The sequence below is a fragment of the Salvia hispanica genome, chromosome 5 (genome assembly GCF_023119035.1).
Source record: "Salvia hispanica cultivar TCC Black 2014 chromosome 5, UniMelb_Shisp_WGS_1.0, whole genome shotgun sequence".
Lineage (NCBI taxonomy): Eukaryota > Viridiplantae > Streptophyta > Magnoliopsida > Lamiales > Lamiaceae > Salvia > Salvia hispanica.
In genome coordinates, this window is record NC_062969.1 from 38744445 (window position 1) to 38762450 (window position 18006).

The following is an 18006-nucleotide window of genomic DNA, read 5'->3' on the forward strand; positions in this document are numbered from 1 at the left end:
TTACTATTTTTAATAATGGATTTTATATTTCATTATATTTATATTTTATTATTTAATTAATAATTACTTTGTTTCATGTTATTTGCACTTTTCTGTTTCGGCTAGTCTCAAATTACTTAAATTATTTCTATTTTAAGTAAGAAATTAAGATATTAAATTTAATTAAATGTTCTTTTATTAAATGTTATCTTGTTTACACTTAAATACCTAATTTAATCACACTAATCACACTTATATAAAAGTAGACCTACGTTTACATTTCTCAAAATCCTAATCAGATTAACCTGTGCCAATTAATAACCGACATAAGTAACTAAATACTAATACTAGATGGGTAGATAATTTGTGATTTTTGTTAATGTACGTAAATTTATTTTTTACTATAGAGCACCGATAAATAGATACCAATTTCGGTCACTATATTTCATTTATAGTTTGACTTTTAGTTACTGCAAAACTCTATTCCAGCACTCAGTCACATAATCTTAAATTAATTTCAATAGCTGAAAAGGTTAAAAACTGTATGCTGCTCACCTCTACCAGCAACATACGCACATACACAAATCTGAAAACAAATAGCACAAGATGGCAAAGCAGGGTGTTGTGATTTAAATAATTCCTCAACAAAGAATGATGTTGGAAGTATAGAAGAGGATCAGCAACACTATGCTAATCTTGCTTGTGGTAGAGGTGAGCAAAAATCCTGCCTCAGTCTGAGTTATCCTCGTCCTCATTTTCAACCACCTGTCGTTTGTTTCGACCTTCACTGGGTTCAGATGGGGGTGGCTCTTTCCGTTTTGCATTCGTGTTTGTTTCTTTTGCCTTAGACTGCTTCTTCCCGGCATTCCGTTGTCTAAACTCTGCCACAAGATATGGTGACACAGGTGATGAGATTAGCAAATGGAGTATAAACTAAATTGTAACAGGAAGTAAAATAGATAATGCAAGCCACATTTTCAAGTGTATGTTCAATATTTTGGTCTGGATTTGAATATTAGGATAAGGACAAGAGAAAGCAAATGACTGTTACGATCTATGACACAGCGTTCTGGATTTGAATTTAGGGTTAAGGATGATATAGGCCGACCATTGAACATCAAATGCATCTTAATCAAGTGGCTTTTTAGCAAGCTCTAAGATTGTTTTAACTATGCACAGAAGCTCAGGCGACTATCAGAAGAAAGTGATATTGTTTCAACCCGACAATACAAGTAGTGTTTAAGATCTCATGGATAAAGAAAATAAATGTCAGCTGCAATATTTCCTGATGAAAAACCCTTGCCAAACTATATGATTGAAATACTAATCTACATCGAGGAAAGGGAGTATCATGGCATAAATGCCCACAAAGGCACAAACAACAACATAGTGCAAAACCAGCCTACTATAATATCTCCTAAGGATTGTCATAAAATTCATGTTGTTGGGGAACAGTGAAAACATGAGACATGAGGATATTGTCCAGGAGATTTGTAGCAATTATCGAATTGTTTGCTTTGAAGGAGAATAAGATATACTATTTGAACAAGTTCAATGAGTAAACAGTGTGATTAGGTAGGTAAGTAATGTAGAGTGTTTCTACATAGATTTAGCTGATCATATCTACCAGTTAATAACATACAATCATCTGTGAGAGGGACTCCATTAATTTTAACCCCAACTACTCAATTGTAAGAATGGAAATCTTATGCAGGGCTTCTACTTCATCAAGTTTTCTTATATTAGAATCCCATAAGCTTTGATACAGTCATGCCAAAAGGTATTCATGACATATAAATCATCGACATACTATTCAGCATGGACAGCAGTTTTTGTCTACCTCTTGTACAGTGGAGAAGAAAATAGACACATTCCCAATAGGAAGTGGAAGCACTATAAACGGGAGATCAAAGTGCTCAAGGAAATTCAGAAGAGGAAACAAAAGGCAATTAAACACTTATGTATGTGCTTACCTTCAAGAGAATCCCGCAGAGGCCCAATGAACTCTGGAAAGTCTATCTCTTCCAGGGCCTTGAATACATCTTCTGCATTGATCATATTTCTTTTTGACTCCTTACATATGTCATTTGCACTGCAGATACCAGGAGATCATGCACAATAAGTCATACGAATTGGAACAGTTGATTTGGCAATAGAATTCAGAACCACGCTACTTAACAAACAAAAACAGAGCAACTTTACTTGAATCAAAGTACAAGAGGAAACAGAACCAACAAACAAGAGTCTAGAAAAAGGAAAATAAACTAATGTAGTAACAAAAGGGGTTCCCCATCATTGCAACATTATTTCATGAGAATGAAGGTTGGACTTGATATTCAATAGTAATTAAATTAGACAAGACTAATATGTGCTGTGGTTCAGCAATAATCCACAGATTATGTTGAATGACTACTCACAAAGTTAGAAGCTTAAGAGCTCCAACTCAACTTTTTGGAAGTAATGATGCAGTTTCCTCAACCCACTTTTTTCTGCTCATCTTCATATTCTTGTTTTCACCCAATTCCCAAATTCAACATCCAACTAAATACCACTGAGAATTGATTGGCATAATTTGGTTTGTAAATCTAAAATTTTTAAACAGATAACCAAAAATTGAACCGCAATCTGTAAAAAGACCAATTCATAGATAAAACCCTAGAAAACGGCAGACACATTACCAAATTGTGGCAACAAGCTGACATACTCCACGAATCAAGCAAATCCAGAAACCAAAATTCAACAATAGATAAACAAATCACATGCCCAACCAATTTGCTATTGATCTTGGGTCAAAAACAAATAAAAATTCCGCTAACAGTAGAGGTTATACACAATACTGAAGCATCAGATGCATAGTAATTTAAAAGTCACACATGTTGCGAAGAGAGAGAGAGTGAGAGAGACGGCGGCTTACGTGGCGGAGAGGTAGTGGATGAAGATGCGCGTGCTCTCAGAGAAGGCGAGGAACGAGTCGCGGAGAACGGTAATCTCGGAGCCGGTGGAGAGCTGGGAAAGCTTGTCCTTCACCACCCGGCGCACGATAGCCTTCGGCAGCGCCTCCGCTTCGGAAACCACATTCTCCGTCGTCTCGTTATCATTCTTCTCTTCCGCCATCTCTCTCTCTCTCTCGAAACGACAGCGCTTTGATTTTCTCAGCGGTGGGCTATGCTATGCTGAGTCCGCGAATTGCAATTGTTTCAGGATTTTATTTTCCCGCCAACTACACTAATATATATATGTCCACAATTTTGGAAGGCCGTTCTCAATATTTTTATTAAATATTCGATTTTTCTGTTAAATATTCTGTGTAATACTCATCATGTTATAAATTTATTCCGAAGTACTCGAGCTAATGATAATTGAAAAACATAACTAACATTTTTTTGTCAAATAAGGTTTAGAAAATCTATCGGCAATTTCGTCGGAAATTATTTTACTAAAATATTTTTATCAAATATTTATCATTTAATATAATAAGTGCACATCCTAATTAGATCACCATATTTACAATCCACACAATCAAATTAGTGTAAAAGTAGGTGTTTCAAGACTAATCCAATTAATTTTTTAAAAATGCACACATGCAAAGAAAAGAAAATAATTAATGGAGGAGATTACTTCATTCTTAGCTATATATGTATAATATTTAAGGCAAGAAATCTGTTTTTTTAGGTTACAGGAATATCTTTCTGAAATATAAGTTGATTGGATTTTATCGCATAATTTAACCACTTGTTTCAGTATAGACAAAATTCAAAGGTACAAAAATAGTTCAAAGTCATCATAGATGAATGTAGAAGATATCAAACAATAAACATGACAAAAATACAGTTAGAACATTCAAATGGTTAAAAATATCATCAAAGATGATTACTATAATATACTCCATTTAATCCATACAATGAACAAAAGTTTTATCAAACAATCTTTTTCAGCAAAAGATCCGGAAAATAAAAAACATAAACAAAAACTTATATTTGAAGTTGTTACGAAGATGAAATGCATTAGAGATGGAATCAGTAACTTCTTCCCCAGTAGGTCCACTTTTTAGCAGGCTTGCCGGATGTGAAGCACAACGTACCTGCGAAAGAATTATACGATATTATAGGAATCGGGTTTGAATGTGTCGACTATTAATGAGAACAACCACACGAATTTGTATGTGATAGTACCTTCAGGGAGTTCAGGCTGTTCGAATGGAGAGCATAGAGACTTGGCCGCACCCATTTCTCCCTTCGTTTTTGCCTTCACGTTCTTCTCCTCCTCCTGAGGCGAGGAAAACGAGTTAACGGAGGTCATCTAAAAGAAGTACCGTTCTGGGGCATTTAAAGTAAAGCAACGTACCTCCTCATCGCACCATGGGGCCAGAATCATCTTCTTCTGGGAAAGTGCTTCTGTGAACTCTTCCCAGTTATACACAGTTTGGATGCAGCTATCACGTTTTTGCTTGGCAGCATCAAAGAGACTTTGTTGGATATTATCGAGCATCACTTTAACTTGCTCAGTCAAATCAGCCATGGGAATATCACTCTTAGATGAATTATCTCGTCGGACAGCACGGACCTGACAAGATGAGAAACCCAGAGTTAACAAACGGCTTCTGGCTTATACTTAGAAATGCAATTAGGAGGCTAGCAGCTTGGGATAAAGCAGCACTACAAGCAAACGAGGCCTATTCATACCGTTTTGTTTGCTAAGTCCTTTGGTCCTATTTCGATTCTTAGAGGAACGCCTTTCATTTCCCAATGAGAATATTTCCATCCAGGCGAATAATTATCTCTACAATCCGCCTCGGCACGAAATCCTGCTTCATTCAAGGATTTTACTGTGGATGCGCATGCATCAAATATCCCCTGAGTGTCTGCATCCTTGTAGGGCACGGGGACTACGATTACTTGGAGAGATGCTACTTTAGGAGGTAGCACCAAGCCTTTATCATCCCCGTGAACCATTATCATCACCCCTATCTGCGCCAAAAATTCATCACAAAGAAACAGGTATAAGGAAAAGAGCAATCTGGCAATGAAAACCCAAATCGAGTATGCACTATGCAGTATAAATCATTGAAATATGCAAAGAAATCAGTGTAATAATACAAAGTGTAGAAACTCAAACGAAACTTTCCTCCATCTAAGATTTCATTGTCAAACTCTTACTATTTTACATATCAGGTAGTACTACTTTCTTGAGGACTTTCTGTCTACAGAAACAACAACCCATTTAATTTACAATCCAATGTGGTATTCTAATATCTATCTCCAAATATTAATGTCTATGAAAATCACATAATCACAGTTTCAGACTCAAAGCATCAGATCATTTACCGTTCTCGTAGTGTAAGCCCAGGAATTCTGCCAGACCATAGCCCTTTCTCCTTTCTCATTCTCAAAATTAATCTCAAACATTTTTGCAAAGTTTTGACCCAGACAGTGTGAAGTTGCCCCTTGCACACCGCGACCAGTATTTGGGACAAATGCCTGTCATGAAGGAAAGCCACCACTCAGACAACAATAGGGAAATCTCTTATAAGGATAATTTGAAACTGAATATTATGTGAGTAATATCCAATAACATTAATATAATGACCTCGACTGTAGTTGTATAGAGTCCACCGGCAAACTTCTCATGCTCACTTTTCTTGCCCTTAATAACTGGAACAGCCAAGAACTCTTCATAGATGCGTCTATACAGCTCCAAAATGTCAAGGACCTGAACAATAGACAACCAGAGAAGAGCTACATCATGAAAAGAACCCAAATCTCTTAGCCCAATAGACATGATCCATTGAAGACAAACTGAGTAAAAGAGAAATATAGAACTTTTCTCGTGTCACGTGAGAGATGTGCTGTTTGTACATAAAGTAGTGTTTCTTCAAGTGAAGTCTGCCAAATTGCCAGTCAATTGCTCTGTGGTGTATACAAACAGCACATCTCTCACGTGACACGAGAAAAGTATTTCCACAACCTATTGAAACATTATGCCTGAGATAATATACAAGTAAGGCCTCACAGTCTCACACTTCCAAAAATATAGATTCCTATGGTCCTGGATCTTGTACACTATTTTTGAGGAGTTCTTAAAGGTGTAACTGTTGCATTTATTACACTTTTCGTACTAAGCACTTATAAAACCATAAATTACCTCAGTATCTGCTTCCTCCTTTGTTGCAAAAGCAGTATGTCCTTCTTGCCAGAGAAATTCACGACTCCTGCATAATTACAAGCTATCATAAATATTCCGATAAAAAACAGCTTTCAACGAAATCATATTTTGTTCTCATTGTCCATCACAATGTATGAGCTGTGAGAATTCATAAAAAATAAACATTATCTAACATTTAATTTAAGCCTCCAGGAAACAGGTCAGAATCCCAATGTGAGCAAGGGAGCATTGTAGAAATAGCATACCACAACACCATCAATGAAGTGCAACATTTAAATCTTCTATAAAACGTACTGCATGTACCTTATAAATGGTGTAGGATTGCTGAATTCCCATCTGACAACATTGCACCACTGGTTAAGTCTCAGAGGGAGGTCACGGTGCCCCCTAATCCACTTGGAGAAATATGGGTACATGACTGTTTCACTAGTTGGACGGATAGCAATCTCCACATCTAGCTTAGTCTCTCCTGACTTAGTAACCCATGCAACCTGCACACAATTAAACAAATAGTTAGAACCAAAACGGTGAAACCACTGCACAAATAAATCATGCACAAGCTGCAAACAACTAAGCTTAGTAGTTAGTACCAAACCAGGAATGAATTGTCGACCAGTAATTGGTAATGGGCCAAAATAGTTCATTGAACTGGACGGTACATGCCTTTCCGACATACCCACATATACAGGAAAAAAGGTCCAGGTCATGATGAAGATGAACTTAAAGCAAAGTAATCTTACCTCAGGAGCAAACCCCTCTATATGGTCCTTCTCCTTCTGTAGGACAGTCTCTGAGACAAAGAGAGGGAAGTAGCAGTTCTTAATGTTCATTTTCTTGATTTCAGCATCAAAGAAGTTCTGCAGAGTTATATTAGAGAGAAAATTAGACACAGGATGCCATTTCATGTTGAACATGACAAATATTAATGAATATCATGTCAGCCAGGGTAATTAATGAACTCCATTATTCGAAATACCAACATAACTAATGATTTTAAGGTTCAGCTAAGACTTACGTGCATAATCTCCCAAATCGACATTGCCCATGGTCGCAGAATGTAACACCCTGATATGTCATAGTATTCAATCATTTCCCCATTAACCACAACCTGCACACAACTCAAAGCAACAAAAATTGAGTTTACTTTAGCATCCAAACTTATAATCGTTGACATGAATACGAATGACCAAATCATATGTTTAAGAAACCCCATAATACTAGACACTTGTGCATAACTAACATAACAGAAATAATCAAACAAAACATACAATCTCTACCACGAAAATTACCCCCTGTCTCCATATTTTGCATATGCAAAAGAACCAAACATTTGGTATTTCATAATTGAATAAACATTTAAACCCCAAGCTACGTAAACACAAATATACTAAATTGAAATGTCGCCGTACTCGTACCTCAGAGTACCATTCTCCGAAGTTCTCATCCTTCTTATGAGAAAGCCCCAATCCAGTCTCTTTCTTCACTTCCTTCTTCTTCCCCTCTGCAAAAATCACTCACAATCTCAGAACAAAGCCAATCCAAACCGCATATAAACAGATTAGCAATGAAAATTCGTAACATAATTTAACAGTACTCACTGGCGCCAGAGTTACTTGCTTTATTAGAACCCGATGCATCTTTACCGGCCATGATGATAAACCTTCAAAACTCACACTACAACTCCTAATAACATAATTACAAACGGGAACTAATTCAAATTTCGGAATAAATGTTAAATTATCAGCATTCATAATCCACTACAGCAAATGGAGAAATCAAAATCCACAAGCACTGCACTAGTCAAATTCCAACGACATACAGCAAACTAATCGAGAGAAAAATTACAAAAGGCAGCTAATTAAATTTACGGAATAAATGTTAAATTATCAGCATTCATAATCCACTACGGCAATTGGAGAAATCAAAATCCACAAGCATTGCACTAGTCAGATTCCAACGACAATCAGCAAACTAATCGAGAAAAAATTACAAACGAGAACTAATTCAATTATCTGAATAAATGTTAAATTATCAGCATTCATAATCCACTACGGCAATTGGAGAAATCAAAATCCACAAGCATTGCACTAGTCAAATTCCAACGACAATCAGCAAACTAATCGAGAGAAAAAGGAATACGTAAAATTGAATCGGCAAACTACGAGAGCGAATAATATACGTACGAATCGTGCTGCTGTGAACAACGACCAAAGCGCCGCCGTGAGCGGTGAAGGGATGGCGGCGATAGAGATAACAGAGGTTTAGGGTTAGGCTTTCAATCGTTATTCTTCAAAAGTCAAAAGAATTAGGTCAAACACGCCCTAAAAAAATATTATTGTTGAATTAGTAAATTGAATATTTATTTAATACTGTACTAATTTACTCATGGGTCGGTGGATTGTTTTCTAGGAATCACTAATGGTGAAAAAATCAGATGTTAAAACATAAAATTCACTATATAATTCGATAAAAATTCAAAAAATTTACATAGCAAAAAAAGTAATGATAAATTATTCAACCATAGTCTTCAAAATCTTTACCGTCTACGCGCACACCCGAACTCCACATTAGTATGATATTGTCCGTTTTGGGCAAAGCCCTCACGGTTTTGCTCTTAGGGTATTCCCCAAAAGCCCTCACACTAATGGAGTAGGGGTAGCCCATTTATACTCTTGCAAGTCTTGTTCATTCTCCGATATGGGATATGGTTTGCTCCCTTTCAATCCTCCCCTCAAACCAAGACCACCAGACCACAGACCACATGCCTACCCCATGTTACAGGTCACCAGGTCACCACAGGTCTTGGTCGAGCTCGTCACATCGGAGAACTTACAAGCGCAACCACCGAACCCCGAGCCACACAGGCCCAGCCCTGAACCAGGGCTCTGATACCACTGTTGGGTCTCGGTGGCGCACACCCGAACTCCACATTAGTATGATATTATCTGCTTTGGGGAAAGCACTCACGGTTTTGCTCTTGGGGTACTCCCCAAAAGGCCTCACACTAATGGAGTAGGGATAGCCCATTTATACTCTTGTAAGTCTTGTTCATTATCCGATATGGGATGTGGTTTGCTCCCTTTCAATTCTTGTATTGATGCTTCAAAACAGACCTGCTTGGAAACGAGGTAATAGTGATTAATGCCAACACATATAAAGCTTTTTTAGGCACTAGTTCTACGATAAAAATGAAAATAAACTATAAAATTAATACTACGAAATGATATAAATCAAAACAAAATTGCTTAGCTTGCTACTACAAGTCTTGCAATTTTCGAAAATGAGGCTCATAATTCTTTTAGCTTCGTTTCTTCACATATCGATTGGTCTTTAATCATTGGTCATTGTAGCAATTACATGAATGAATCTTGGATTACTTAATCCATTTTCATTGGACTTTTTAGATAATTCTTAGAGTTTACATTTTTTTGAACCAATCTATTCAGTTTCTTTCTGAACTTCTTAGTTCGACTTCTAATGACTAGTCTCACAGGCACCATAAAACATGGGCGGACGAAGAGGAGGAGCTTTAGCCCCTAACAAAATCATTCTTTTAGGTTTTTTCTATTATAAAGTTTTAAATTTTATTTATATTTTATACATATTACTATATAAAAGCTCCTATTAATATTTTAAATTACTTAATAAATTTATTTTTAAATAAAATTTTAAAAATTTAGCCCTTATTTACATTCATTTCTGTGTCCGTCGCTACCATAATTCGTAATCTTTGAATTGCATCAACTATACTATTAAGTACAGTATGTTATTGAAGGACCACACGTAGAGTGTTGATAAAAAAAATAATTATAATCTCATTTGTTTATTTTGTCGTAAAACAAGAGGAGTAGCTTAGATATTTGAACCATATATAGCCAAAAACAAGGACTATCACCAATTTCGGAATTCTTAAATTTTTAGGGATTTGTATGTTTATGTCGGTGCATTATGTAAAATTGTTAAAAAATACTTAAAGCTATGGCAAATTAATGTTAGATGTCTTAATCGTTGACATATACTAGTATTAGTATTTGGTTAAAACAGCTTGACACGAAGTTCGATTTTGTGTTTTTTTAATTTTTTATAACCCAACATTTGGAAATATTGTATGATATTTAATTATTAACACAAAAATATTGATATTTCAATAGAGTTGCGCTAAAACAAGTTTCAAAAGTTCTCTTATTTTTATTCATATATCACTAACCCCAAATCAACAATATGAATCATTAAATTAGCTGGTTCATTAAATCAGTTTGAGTCGATTAGGTACCTTTCTCGTTTTTTTATGACACTAAAACTCGACTAATATATGCACATAACCTCTTACCATCAATGGGTATCTAAGTTGAGGGTTTGTATTTACTTAAATTGCATTCAACGCATAACACAATAACACCAATTCACCTATGATCTCATAAGATGGTATATTACACCAAATATTAACACATTAGTTAAAAAACGGACGCTTGGTTTATGTGGTTGTGTGATGGACAAGGGGACTCACGTACGAAACCGAGAAGAGGTAGTCGTTGATCAACCAACATGTACTCGCGATCCATGCTTTTGCAGGTGTGTGATTGGAGTATGAGACTACCGACGTACATGATAAAGTTTTAGGTCGGACACACTGGGCGAGGCATGGGCAAAGATGGTGTGGTATGAGACCAATGAGTCGATGCCGTTTACAAAGTGGCAAGTAATATGTGAAGTGATGTGTAGATGTTTGATTGTTTTTTAAGTGAGTGCATTCTTTTCAAATGAGACTTTTTCAATTGTATGCTTGTAACCTGATCAATTATATCCAATACTTGTACTAACATACTAACATGTCCTGTATATTTGATCCAATCTCGTCGTACAACTCTTTTGAATATCAAGTCAGAACGAATAATATCAAATATTCAATATCCATTCAAACAACTCTAGATTTGCCTATCCAAATACATCTTTTTATTCTCTTGTGTAAAGAAAATCATAATATATGAATGAATATAAAAATTTCAAATTATTTTAAAAATTCAACCCAAATTTATTTAAGACCATAAAATTGTATGCTTCCACCCCACCATCCCGGTGACGAGACAAATCCCATTTCCCTCAGGGGAGGATCCCCTGCCGCGGGAAGAATCACAACACCAAATGTTGTGGCTAAAACGACGTCGTATTCCCATAAATCACGTCAATTTTTTTTCACTATAATCTCATCAACTTAGTTAATGCGATTGTATATTTTATTAATCTTTTTTCCTTTCCTTTCTTGCCCCGTACATATTTGCGTGTCACTGCCGACTCATAACTTAATTCCACCAAATTTACTTTCGTAAACGAAAAATAAATTAAAAAATCAAAGTTCAAAAATAATTACCCAATTAATAGTTGACGTCACTATACATTAATACAATACTCTATCTATTCCTAATAATTTATCATTGTTTGATTCGACACAAAGTTTAAGAAATATAAGTAGAAAGTATGTTGAAAAAGTTAGTGACATACGCATCCTACTTTTATATACTGTATTTATTTTATAATAAATTGTGAGTGGAAATGAATTAGTGAAATGTAGAGTCCATTACTAAGAATAGTAAAATTGAAAATTGACAAATTTTTAGGAATGAATAAAAATAGAAATAAGTGACCAATTTTCAGAGATGGAATACTTAAACGAATGACTAACTAAAAACACACGAATGCCTAAATAAAAACATAATGTCAGATTTTTATATAAAAAAAATATAGTACTCCTACGTTCTAATTTCGGTCTTGATCTTGATAATAGTCATTAAACGCGTTTCTGTGAAATATGTTCCATCACTAGAGTATAAGTTTTGATTACATAAAAAAATATAAATAATAATTAATCCGAAATAGTTACAATGCTAAACTAGTATATAAGAAAGTAAATATGGATGGTGTAAGAAATTCAAAAGTCAATAGTATTAGCAGTAGAGAAAATTAGAAAAAGATGTTAGAAGTATAATATGCAAACAGAGGAACGAAAATAAACGATTATAGTAGTAATAAAATCGCATTAATTACAATATTGTTGCTGAGATTAAAAGTTAAACAGAAATTTATGTTATTTATGGGAAACTACGTCGTTTTAGCTACAGCATTTGGTGCTGTGATTCTCCCCATTTCCCTCTCCTTACTTTTGCCTCTTGAATGCACTAATTGACAGCCAAGAAACATCTGCAGAAAATATCAAAATACAGTTAACCAAAAAAGGCCAGTTGAATAAATAAATCAGTTCATGATTACCACGTCTTCTTCCTTTTTCTTTACCATTCCTTCAATCCAACTCCACTCACCTCAAAAAATACAAATATATTTCCCCACAAATTCCCCCCAAAGACCAAATCTTTCCTCAATTCAATCCCACCACTCGCAAATAGATTCCCCAACAACCGATTTCTTGAATTAAAAAAAGTGGGATTTCGGAAAGATCCCAGCTTTGGTTGATCTATTCAACTATCGTTGCAATGACAGAGGTGCTCCACTCCCCCTCTTCCTCCTCCCCCACTCCCATATCCACTCCCACCCACAATGCCACGTTGTTTCACCAGACCGAGTTTGCTGACGAGCTAGAGAGAGAGGAGGATGAAATTAGGGTGAGGGAGGAGAGAGAGAAAGATAGGAGAGATCAGTTGTCGCTTCTAGCACTCCTGCTGACCCTCTTTAGGAAGAGGTTTCGGATGGCTTGCAAAGCGGATAGAGACAATTTCTCTAGCGGTGGTGGTGGTGGTGGGGTTATGGAGATAGGCTGGCCCACCGATGTGCAGCATGTTAACCATGTCACATTTGATAGGTTTGATGGGTTCTTGGGCTTGCCTGTTGAGTTTGAGCCTGAGGTTCCAAGGAGGGCTCCTAGTGCTAGGTACATTCTTTGTTTTCTTGAATCCCAAAAATGTGAAAATATGGCCCAGTGATGTTTGTTTCTTATTAGCAATGTGATATGCTAGGGTTATTGGTGTTCTTGAATCTGAATAATGTGTATTTTTGCAGTTTTTGAGTAGGTGTGTGGTAATATTATCTTATCTTATCTTGGTGTTTGGGTACTAAATGAAAATGATGGAATTTTTCCTTTTTCTTAAGTAATGTGTATATTTGTAGTTTTTAAGTAGGTGTGTGATGATATTTTCTTTTCTTGATGTTTGGGTGCTTAGTTATGTTGATTTTTCAGTTATGTTTGTGTCAAATGTGTGATAATTGTCTCTTAGGTTCAATCTTGATGTTTGGTTCTATTTCTCTATGATGCTAATATGTAGTGTTTGCCGTTTTCATGAATCCGACAGTGTGGATTTTTTTCCAGCTATGTTTGTGTTCAACACATGATAATCGCTTCTTATCTTGGACGTTTTGTTTTTACATGATGATGAGGTCCTTTAAGTTCTTCGTATCTGGTTTGTGATGAGTGATGTTTATTAAGAAGGTTGCTTTGTTGATATGGTATTATAGAAGTACAAAACTTATGCTCTTTGATGATATTGATGGAAAGGAGAAAGTTTCATTCTTCTATGCATCGAGTTTGGATAAGGTTCTGATATTGATGAAGTTCAATTGATTTCCTTAATTGATCGATGTATCGTTGTTTAGTGCTCTTCTAGTCTTGAATTTATTGATGTGATCTTTGACGCGATTAGCTCTCATTTATGATGTGTTTCTAAACTACCTAATGAGCCGGGGAGGTTGGTCTTGCTTCTTACTATTTTAAGGCAATCTGTTGTCACCGTCTCAATAAGTATAGTTAAATGTAGCTGGAAAAGATACATTAATTAGTATGAACAAATCCTCATAATGCAGCTCATTAAATGTGCATACAATTAGATTAGATATTTTAGAGTTACATGGAATTTGTAGTGAAATAGATTTGAAGTATAATGGCAAATTAACTATTTATAGAATATGCAATTTGAGCTTGGGTTGCTTATTTCAGCTTCTAGTCGTTATTTCTGTCGCCTTTTGTAGCATTCCTGCGTTTAAGAGGACTAGTAGATTAGCACGTACTCGGAAAAAAGCACTGAGTCTATGGATTCTAGTCGAATTGCCATTTCACTTTCTCTTAGTTCCTAGTCCTACTTTAAACTATGCGTTTGTGGAAATCTACACTTAATGAACTTTCTTGTTTGGGAAAAAAATCCGTGGATAGTGCCACTGTTTTCGGAGTTTCTACCGAATCCATGCAACTTTCTTATGATCCGCGAGGCAACAGCATTCCGACTATCCTCCTCCTTTTGCAGAGGAATATGTATTCCCAAGGCGGCTTGCAGGTTTGTCGTTGCGTTTCAGTTGGTGTTTGTGTAGTGCATTGAACGACCCCATACATATTATGCATACGACCGACCTTCTTTCTTATTCTACGAACACATGTGCAGGCTGAAGGAATTTTCAGAATAACTGCAGGAAACAGCCAAGAAGAGTATGTTCGGGACCAATTGAATCGAGGAGTTATCCCCGAAGGCATCGATGTGCACTGTTTAGCTGGCCTGATCAAGGTAAACTAACTTTACCTAAACACAGTGCCTCTTGATAGATTTTGTTTCTCCGTGCTTCGTGTTGGAAGTGTCGTGTTGTAGAATGGATGTTGTTTTCTGGCTCGTGTGTTAGCATATGTTTCGTCTGATCTGTGTAGGCTTGGTTCCGGGAGCTCCCCCGAGGGGTATTGGATTCTCTTTCTCATGAGCAAGTGATGCAATGCCAGTCGGAAGAGGCTTGCGATGAACTAGTCCGGCTTCTACCCCCGACTGAAGCTGCACTGTTGGACTGGGCGATCAACCTAATGGCCGATGTCGTCCAAGAGGAACACAGGAACAAGATGAACTCACGCAACATCGCCATGGTGTTTGCTCCCAACATGACTCAGGTGATGACTTCGTGCTGATTTTCTTCTTAGACGCGCGAGACTGTCAGACAGTCTGACGCAAGACTCTCCCGTCAGTCTTCTAACGTTCTTCGAATTTTCTCGAGCAGATGGCCGATCCATTGACGGCATTGATGTACGCGGTGCAAGTTATGAACTTCCTCAAGACTCTAATAGAGAAGACTCTACGAGAAAGAGGCGACTGTGTCGTCCAGCAGGCCTCCACGCCCCGCACGAACCCTTCTGACGACAATGGCCATCAGGCCTGCACGCAGGTCCGCCACAAAAACCCTGCTGAATCACACGAAGAGACGAAGCAGACCTTTGTCGCAGAGGATCCACATTCAAGGCGCGGCCCACGATCCAGCCAGGTCGAAAACACATCCGATGAGGACTATTTCAGCCACTCAACGTCCACCGAGGAATCCAATGGAAGCGTGTCTTGTGGAACTCCCGCTGCTCAAGAACACAAAGCAAGAGCTGCAGCGAATGTCCCTGAGAATCAGCTAGAGGAGAAGAAGACGAGCAAAACAAGCCAACCGAGCAACTCTAACCAGACGAGATCCAGATCAAGGAATGAAGCCGCGGACGCTGCAGCCACTAAAGCCGGCCACCTGAGCAAGGGCGTCAGCAACCTCAGCCGAATAAATTCAATAACAGAGCGATGCGAAGCGTGGCGTTGAACGAAAGAAGGTCCATGGTTTCTTATAACCTCTCATCACTTAGATTCTCAATTCCCACACTGTGTTTGTGTGTTTGTGTGTGTGTATCTATTTACTATTCTGCCCTTTTGTGTTTAACTTCATCCAAGTTTGTATCTATTGTTAGAGAGAGAAAAAAAACAGTTAAACTGCAACTGAGATGTCTTTCTTCACTGCAAGGCAAAGGGCGTGTCGAAAATCTCGTATTTTGCTTGGATTGTGGTCCGTATCGGACCACAATCCGTGATTGCATCAAAGCCACTAGGGCTGGACATTACAGTCTGTTGTTGCTGTCAATCTCATAGCTTTAAAGACTACTTTACATAAAATTGAGCCATCATTTTCCAAAAATATATGGAACAATCAAGTAGGATCATCCGCGAATATTCCCAATGTTTTTTCATTACAGAACATGAAAATCTTGTGTAGATTCTGATGCAGTTTAAGGTCACCTCAACCTGAAACTGACCCCTCCGAAAATATCAGTTCCCTACAAGTTCAAAACATGCCAAACTTGGTAAATTTACAGCAACATCATTAGGTGATAATGGTGTGCAGGGCTTATCTTCCTCTGCCAATCACAATCTACTAACATGAATAGTCTCATGTGATTAGGAAATTGCAAGAAATCGAACGAATTATCGCTTGGCTACGCGAGCGAGTATTTCATCAGATGTAACATCTGACGAAATCGAACCAATTCTTGAATTATGGCGGGGCTATGTGTATATTTCATCGGATGTAACGTTTTGAAAGACGAGCCTGTTATAGTGAAAGGAGAAAGATAAGGTGGGCAATGAGGAATTTTATAAGTTGTGACCACCAAAAAAATCAGAAAAAAAGGCTCTAAATATAATAGCCACCCATCCTATTTAGCTTCCTCAATAAATACTTCCCATTTTTCTTCACTTTTTCACCAACAATCTCATGCTCTTCTTGTGCACATTTCATTTCACTCTTCCTTTTGTATGTATGTATAGCTCTTGACATGGCAGCGTGCGGCGGCATAGAGCAAATCTTCGAGAAGCCATTGCCGGAATCTCAGAACTTTCTAGAAGCCCTTTCGCAGTGGAAACACATCAACAGAGTCGACGAGTCATCCTTCACCGAGTTATTCGGTGAATTGCATTTCAAGGAAACTCCTGTTGGAGATATCGAGAGAGGGAGGGGCGGTTATGCCCCTCCCTCTGGTCGGAGGAAGCACAACCAGAGCTTCTCCTCCGACAGCCTCTCCCTGTGCACGGAGGGGCTAGGGTTCGAGAGCTTCGACGACGTGGAGGAGACGTCGAGGCACGAGGAATTCTGTTGTAGAGAGGTGGGGAGGCACGGGGATGGGGAGAGGAGCGTGGCAAGGGATTTGGAGAAACAACGGGGGGAGTCGGCTAGGGCGGCGTTTCCGCCCCCGATCTCGTGCATCGGGCGGAGCGGGAAGCCGTGGGTTTGGTTCAAGTCGTATAGGGAGGATGGGAGGTTTATCCTCAAAGAGGTTCGGATTCCGACGCAGGAGTTCTTGCATGCATGCCGCGAAGACGGCCGCCTCCAGATGCGGTTCGTGCAGTCTGACGACGAGGACGAGGCCGCCGCAGAAGAGGACGAGATGGAGGCGGAGGTCGTCGACGATCATGACAAATTGTAGTTTCACAACGGTTAAAAATTTGGTTGAAATGGTTTGCAGTCTGAAGTGAACGGACGAGGAAAGATCAGTAATTTTTTACTTTTTAAGTAAAAGTGTAATTTCACATGAAATTGAATATTTTCTTTCTTAAAAAAATTGTAATTTCACTAGTTTGAATTTTAGTAGTACATGACGTGACATGTATTGATGAAATAAAACAAAGCAGAATTAGATTGTATTTCAAATTTAGATTTGAGATACTTCATGTTGTATGAATTGGATGCTAAAAATAGCGTCTCCTATTTTTAGCTAATTTTGTTTTTGCTTTTTAGTTTAATTCAGATTTTCTGTTAAATATCTAGACTCGTTTTTCCGACCGTAGCTCCCCACGAATCGAATGAATATCATGTTTAAATTTAATGTTGAAAATCCAAGTTGATATCTATCCAAATAAAAATCTCTGGGATATATGTTTAAAATTTTCCTGCATTTAGAAAGACTGACAACTGGTTGACATGCATTCAAGTTGATCTACACTCATTTTAAGTTCAACTCCACAATTGAAAATTTTAAAATTTGTTTAAATGTCTTTATTTTTTTCTATGACTGTTTTTGTAATTTAGAAAAAAAATTGTTACATGGTCTATTTTGTGGCTTAGAACTATGGATGTTTCGGCTTCTAAAAA

At 37.4% G+C, this 18006-nt stretch overlaps 4 protein-coding genes across 4 annotated transcripts; 2 read left to right on the top strand and 2 right to left on the bottom strand.

The window, feature by feature from the left end:
• Nucleotides 1-480: 480 nt before the first annotated feature.
• On the bottom strand, nt 481-3193 carry LOC125190325 (DNA polymerase epsilon subunit 3). Its single transcript, XM_048087596.1, has 3 exons — nt 2894-3193; nt 1953-2071; nt 481-860 (listed from the first exon to the last, which is right to left on the bottom strand). The coding sequence occupies exons 1-3, from the start codon at nt 3091-3093 to the stop codon at nt 709-711; spliced, it is 471 nt and encodes a 156-aa protein (XP_047943553.1). The 5' UTR covers nt 3094-3193; the 3' UTR covers nt 481-708.
• A 631-nt stretch (nt 3194-3824) lies between these two features.
• Nucleotides 3825-8462, bottom strand: LOC125190399 (proline--tRNA ligase, cytoplasmic-like). Its single transcript, XM_048087708.1, has 13 exons — nt 8325-8462; nt 7740-7824; nt 7557-7642; nt 7157-7249; nt 6882-6998; nt 6445-6632; nt 6121-6187; nt 5566-5688; nt 5304-5456; nt 4662-4946; nt 4324-4542; nt 4152-4245; nt 3825-4060 (listed from the first exon to the last, which is right to left on the bottom strand). The coding sequence occupies exons 2-13, from the start codon at nt 7789-7791 to the stop codon at nt 3996-3998; spliced, it is 1542 nt and encodes a 513-aa protein (XP_047943665.1). The 5' UTR covers nt 7792-7824; nt 8325-8462; the 3' UTR covers nt 3825-3995.
• A 3852-nt stretch (nt 8463-12314) lies between these two features.
• On the top strand, nt 12315-15904 carry LOC125187713 (rho GTPase-activating protein 5-like). The gene is made up of 5 exons (XM_048084341.1): nt 12315-13021; nt 14294-14414; nt 14520-14639; nt 14777-15007; nt 15115-15904. Exons 1-5 carry the CDS (start codon nt 12627-12629, stop codon nt 15685-15687), a joined length of 1440 nt encoding a protein of 479 aa, XP_047940298.1. The 5' UTR covers nt 12315-12626; the 3' UTR covers nt 15688-15904.
• Nucleotides 15905-16386: 482 nt separating this feature from the next.
• LOC125187715 (protein FANTASTIC FOUR 1-like) lies at nt 16387-17651 on the top strand. Its single transcript, XM_048084343.1, has one exon. It carries the CDS (start codon nt 16694-16696, stop codon nt 17339-17341), a length of 648 nt encoding a protein of 215 aa, XP_047940300.1. The 5' UTR covers nt 16387-16693; the 3' UTR covers nt 17342-17651.
• Nucleotides 17652-18006: the final 355 nt, after the last annotated feature.

Bases quoted from the DNA above. Each gene is read 5' to 3' on its own strand.
- LOC125187713 (XM_048084341.1), top strand. From the start codon at position 12,627: ATGACAGAGGTGCTCCACTCCCCCTCTTCCTCCTCCCCCACTCCCATA. The intron at 14,415-14,519 runs GTTTGTCGTTGC...ACACATGTGCAG, and splicing joins ATTCCCAAGGCGGCTTGCAG to GCTGAAGGAATTTTCAGAAT. The intron at 15,008-15,114 runs GTGATGACTTCG...TTTCTCGAGCAG, and splicing joins TTGCTCCCAACATGACTCAG to ATGGCCGATCCATTGACGGC.
- LOC125190399 (XM_048087708.1), bottom strand. From the start codon at position 7,791: ATGGCCGGTAAAGATGCATCGGGTTCTAATAAAGCAAGTAACTCTGGC. The intron at 6,633-6,881 runs GTAAGATTACTT...AATTGTGTGCAG, and splicing joins TAGAGGGGTTTGCTCCTGAG to GTTGCATGGGTTACTAAGTC. The intron at 4,947-5,303 runs GTAAATGATCTG...TTTTTGGCGCAG, and splicing joins GGGCTTACACTACGAGAACG to ATAGGGGTGATGATAATGGT.
- LOC125187715 (XM_048084343.1), top strand. From the start codon at position 16,694: ATGGCAGCGTGCGGCGGCATAGAGCAAATCTTCGAGAAGCCATTGCCG.
- LOC125190325 (XM_048087596.1), bottom strand. From the start codon at position 3,093: ATGGCGGAAGAGAAGAATGATAACGAGACGACGGAGAATGTGGTTTCC. The intron at 2,072-2,893 runs GTAAGCCGCCGT...TGGTATCTGCAG, and splicing joins ATCCACTACCTCTCCGCCAC to TGCAAATGACATATGTAAGG. The intron at 861-1,952 runs GTAAGCACATAC...ATCTTGTGGCAG, and splicing joins TCTGCGGGATTCTCTTGAAG to AGTTTAGACAACGGAATGCC.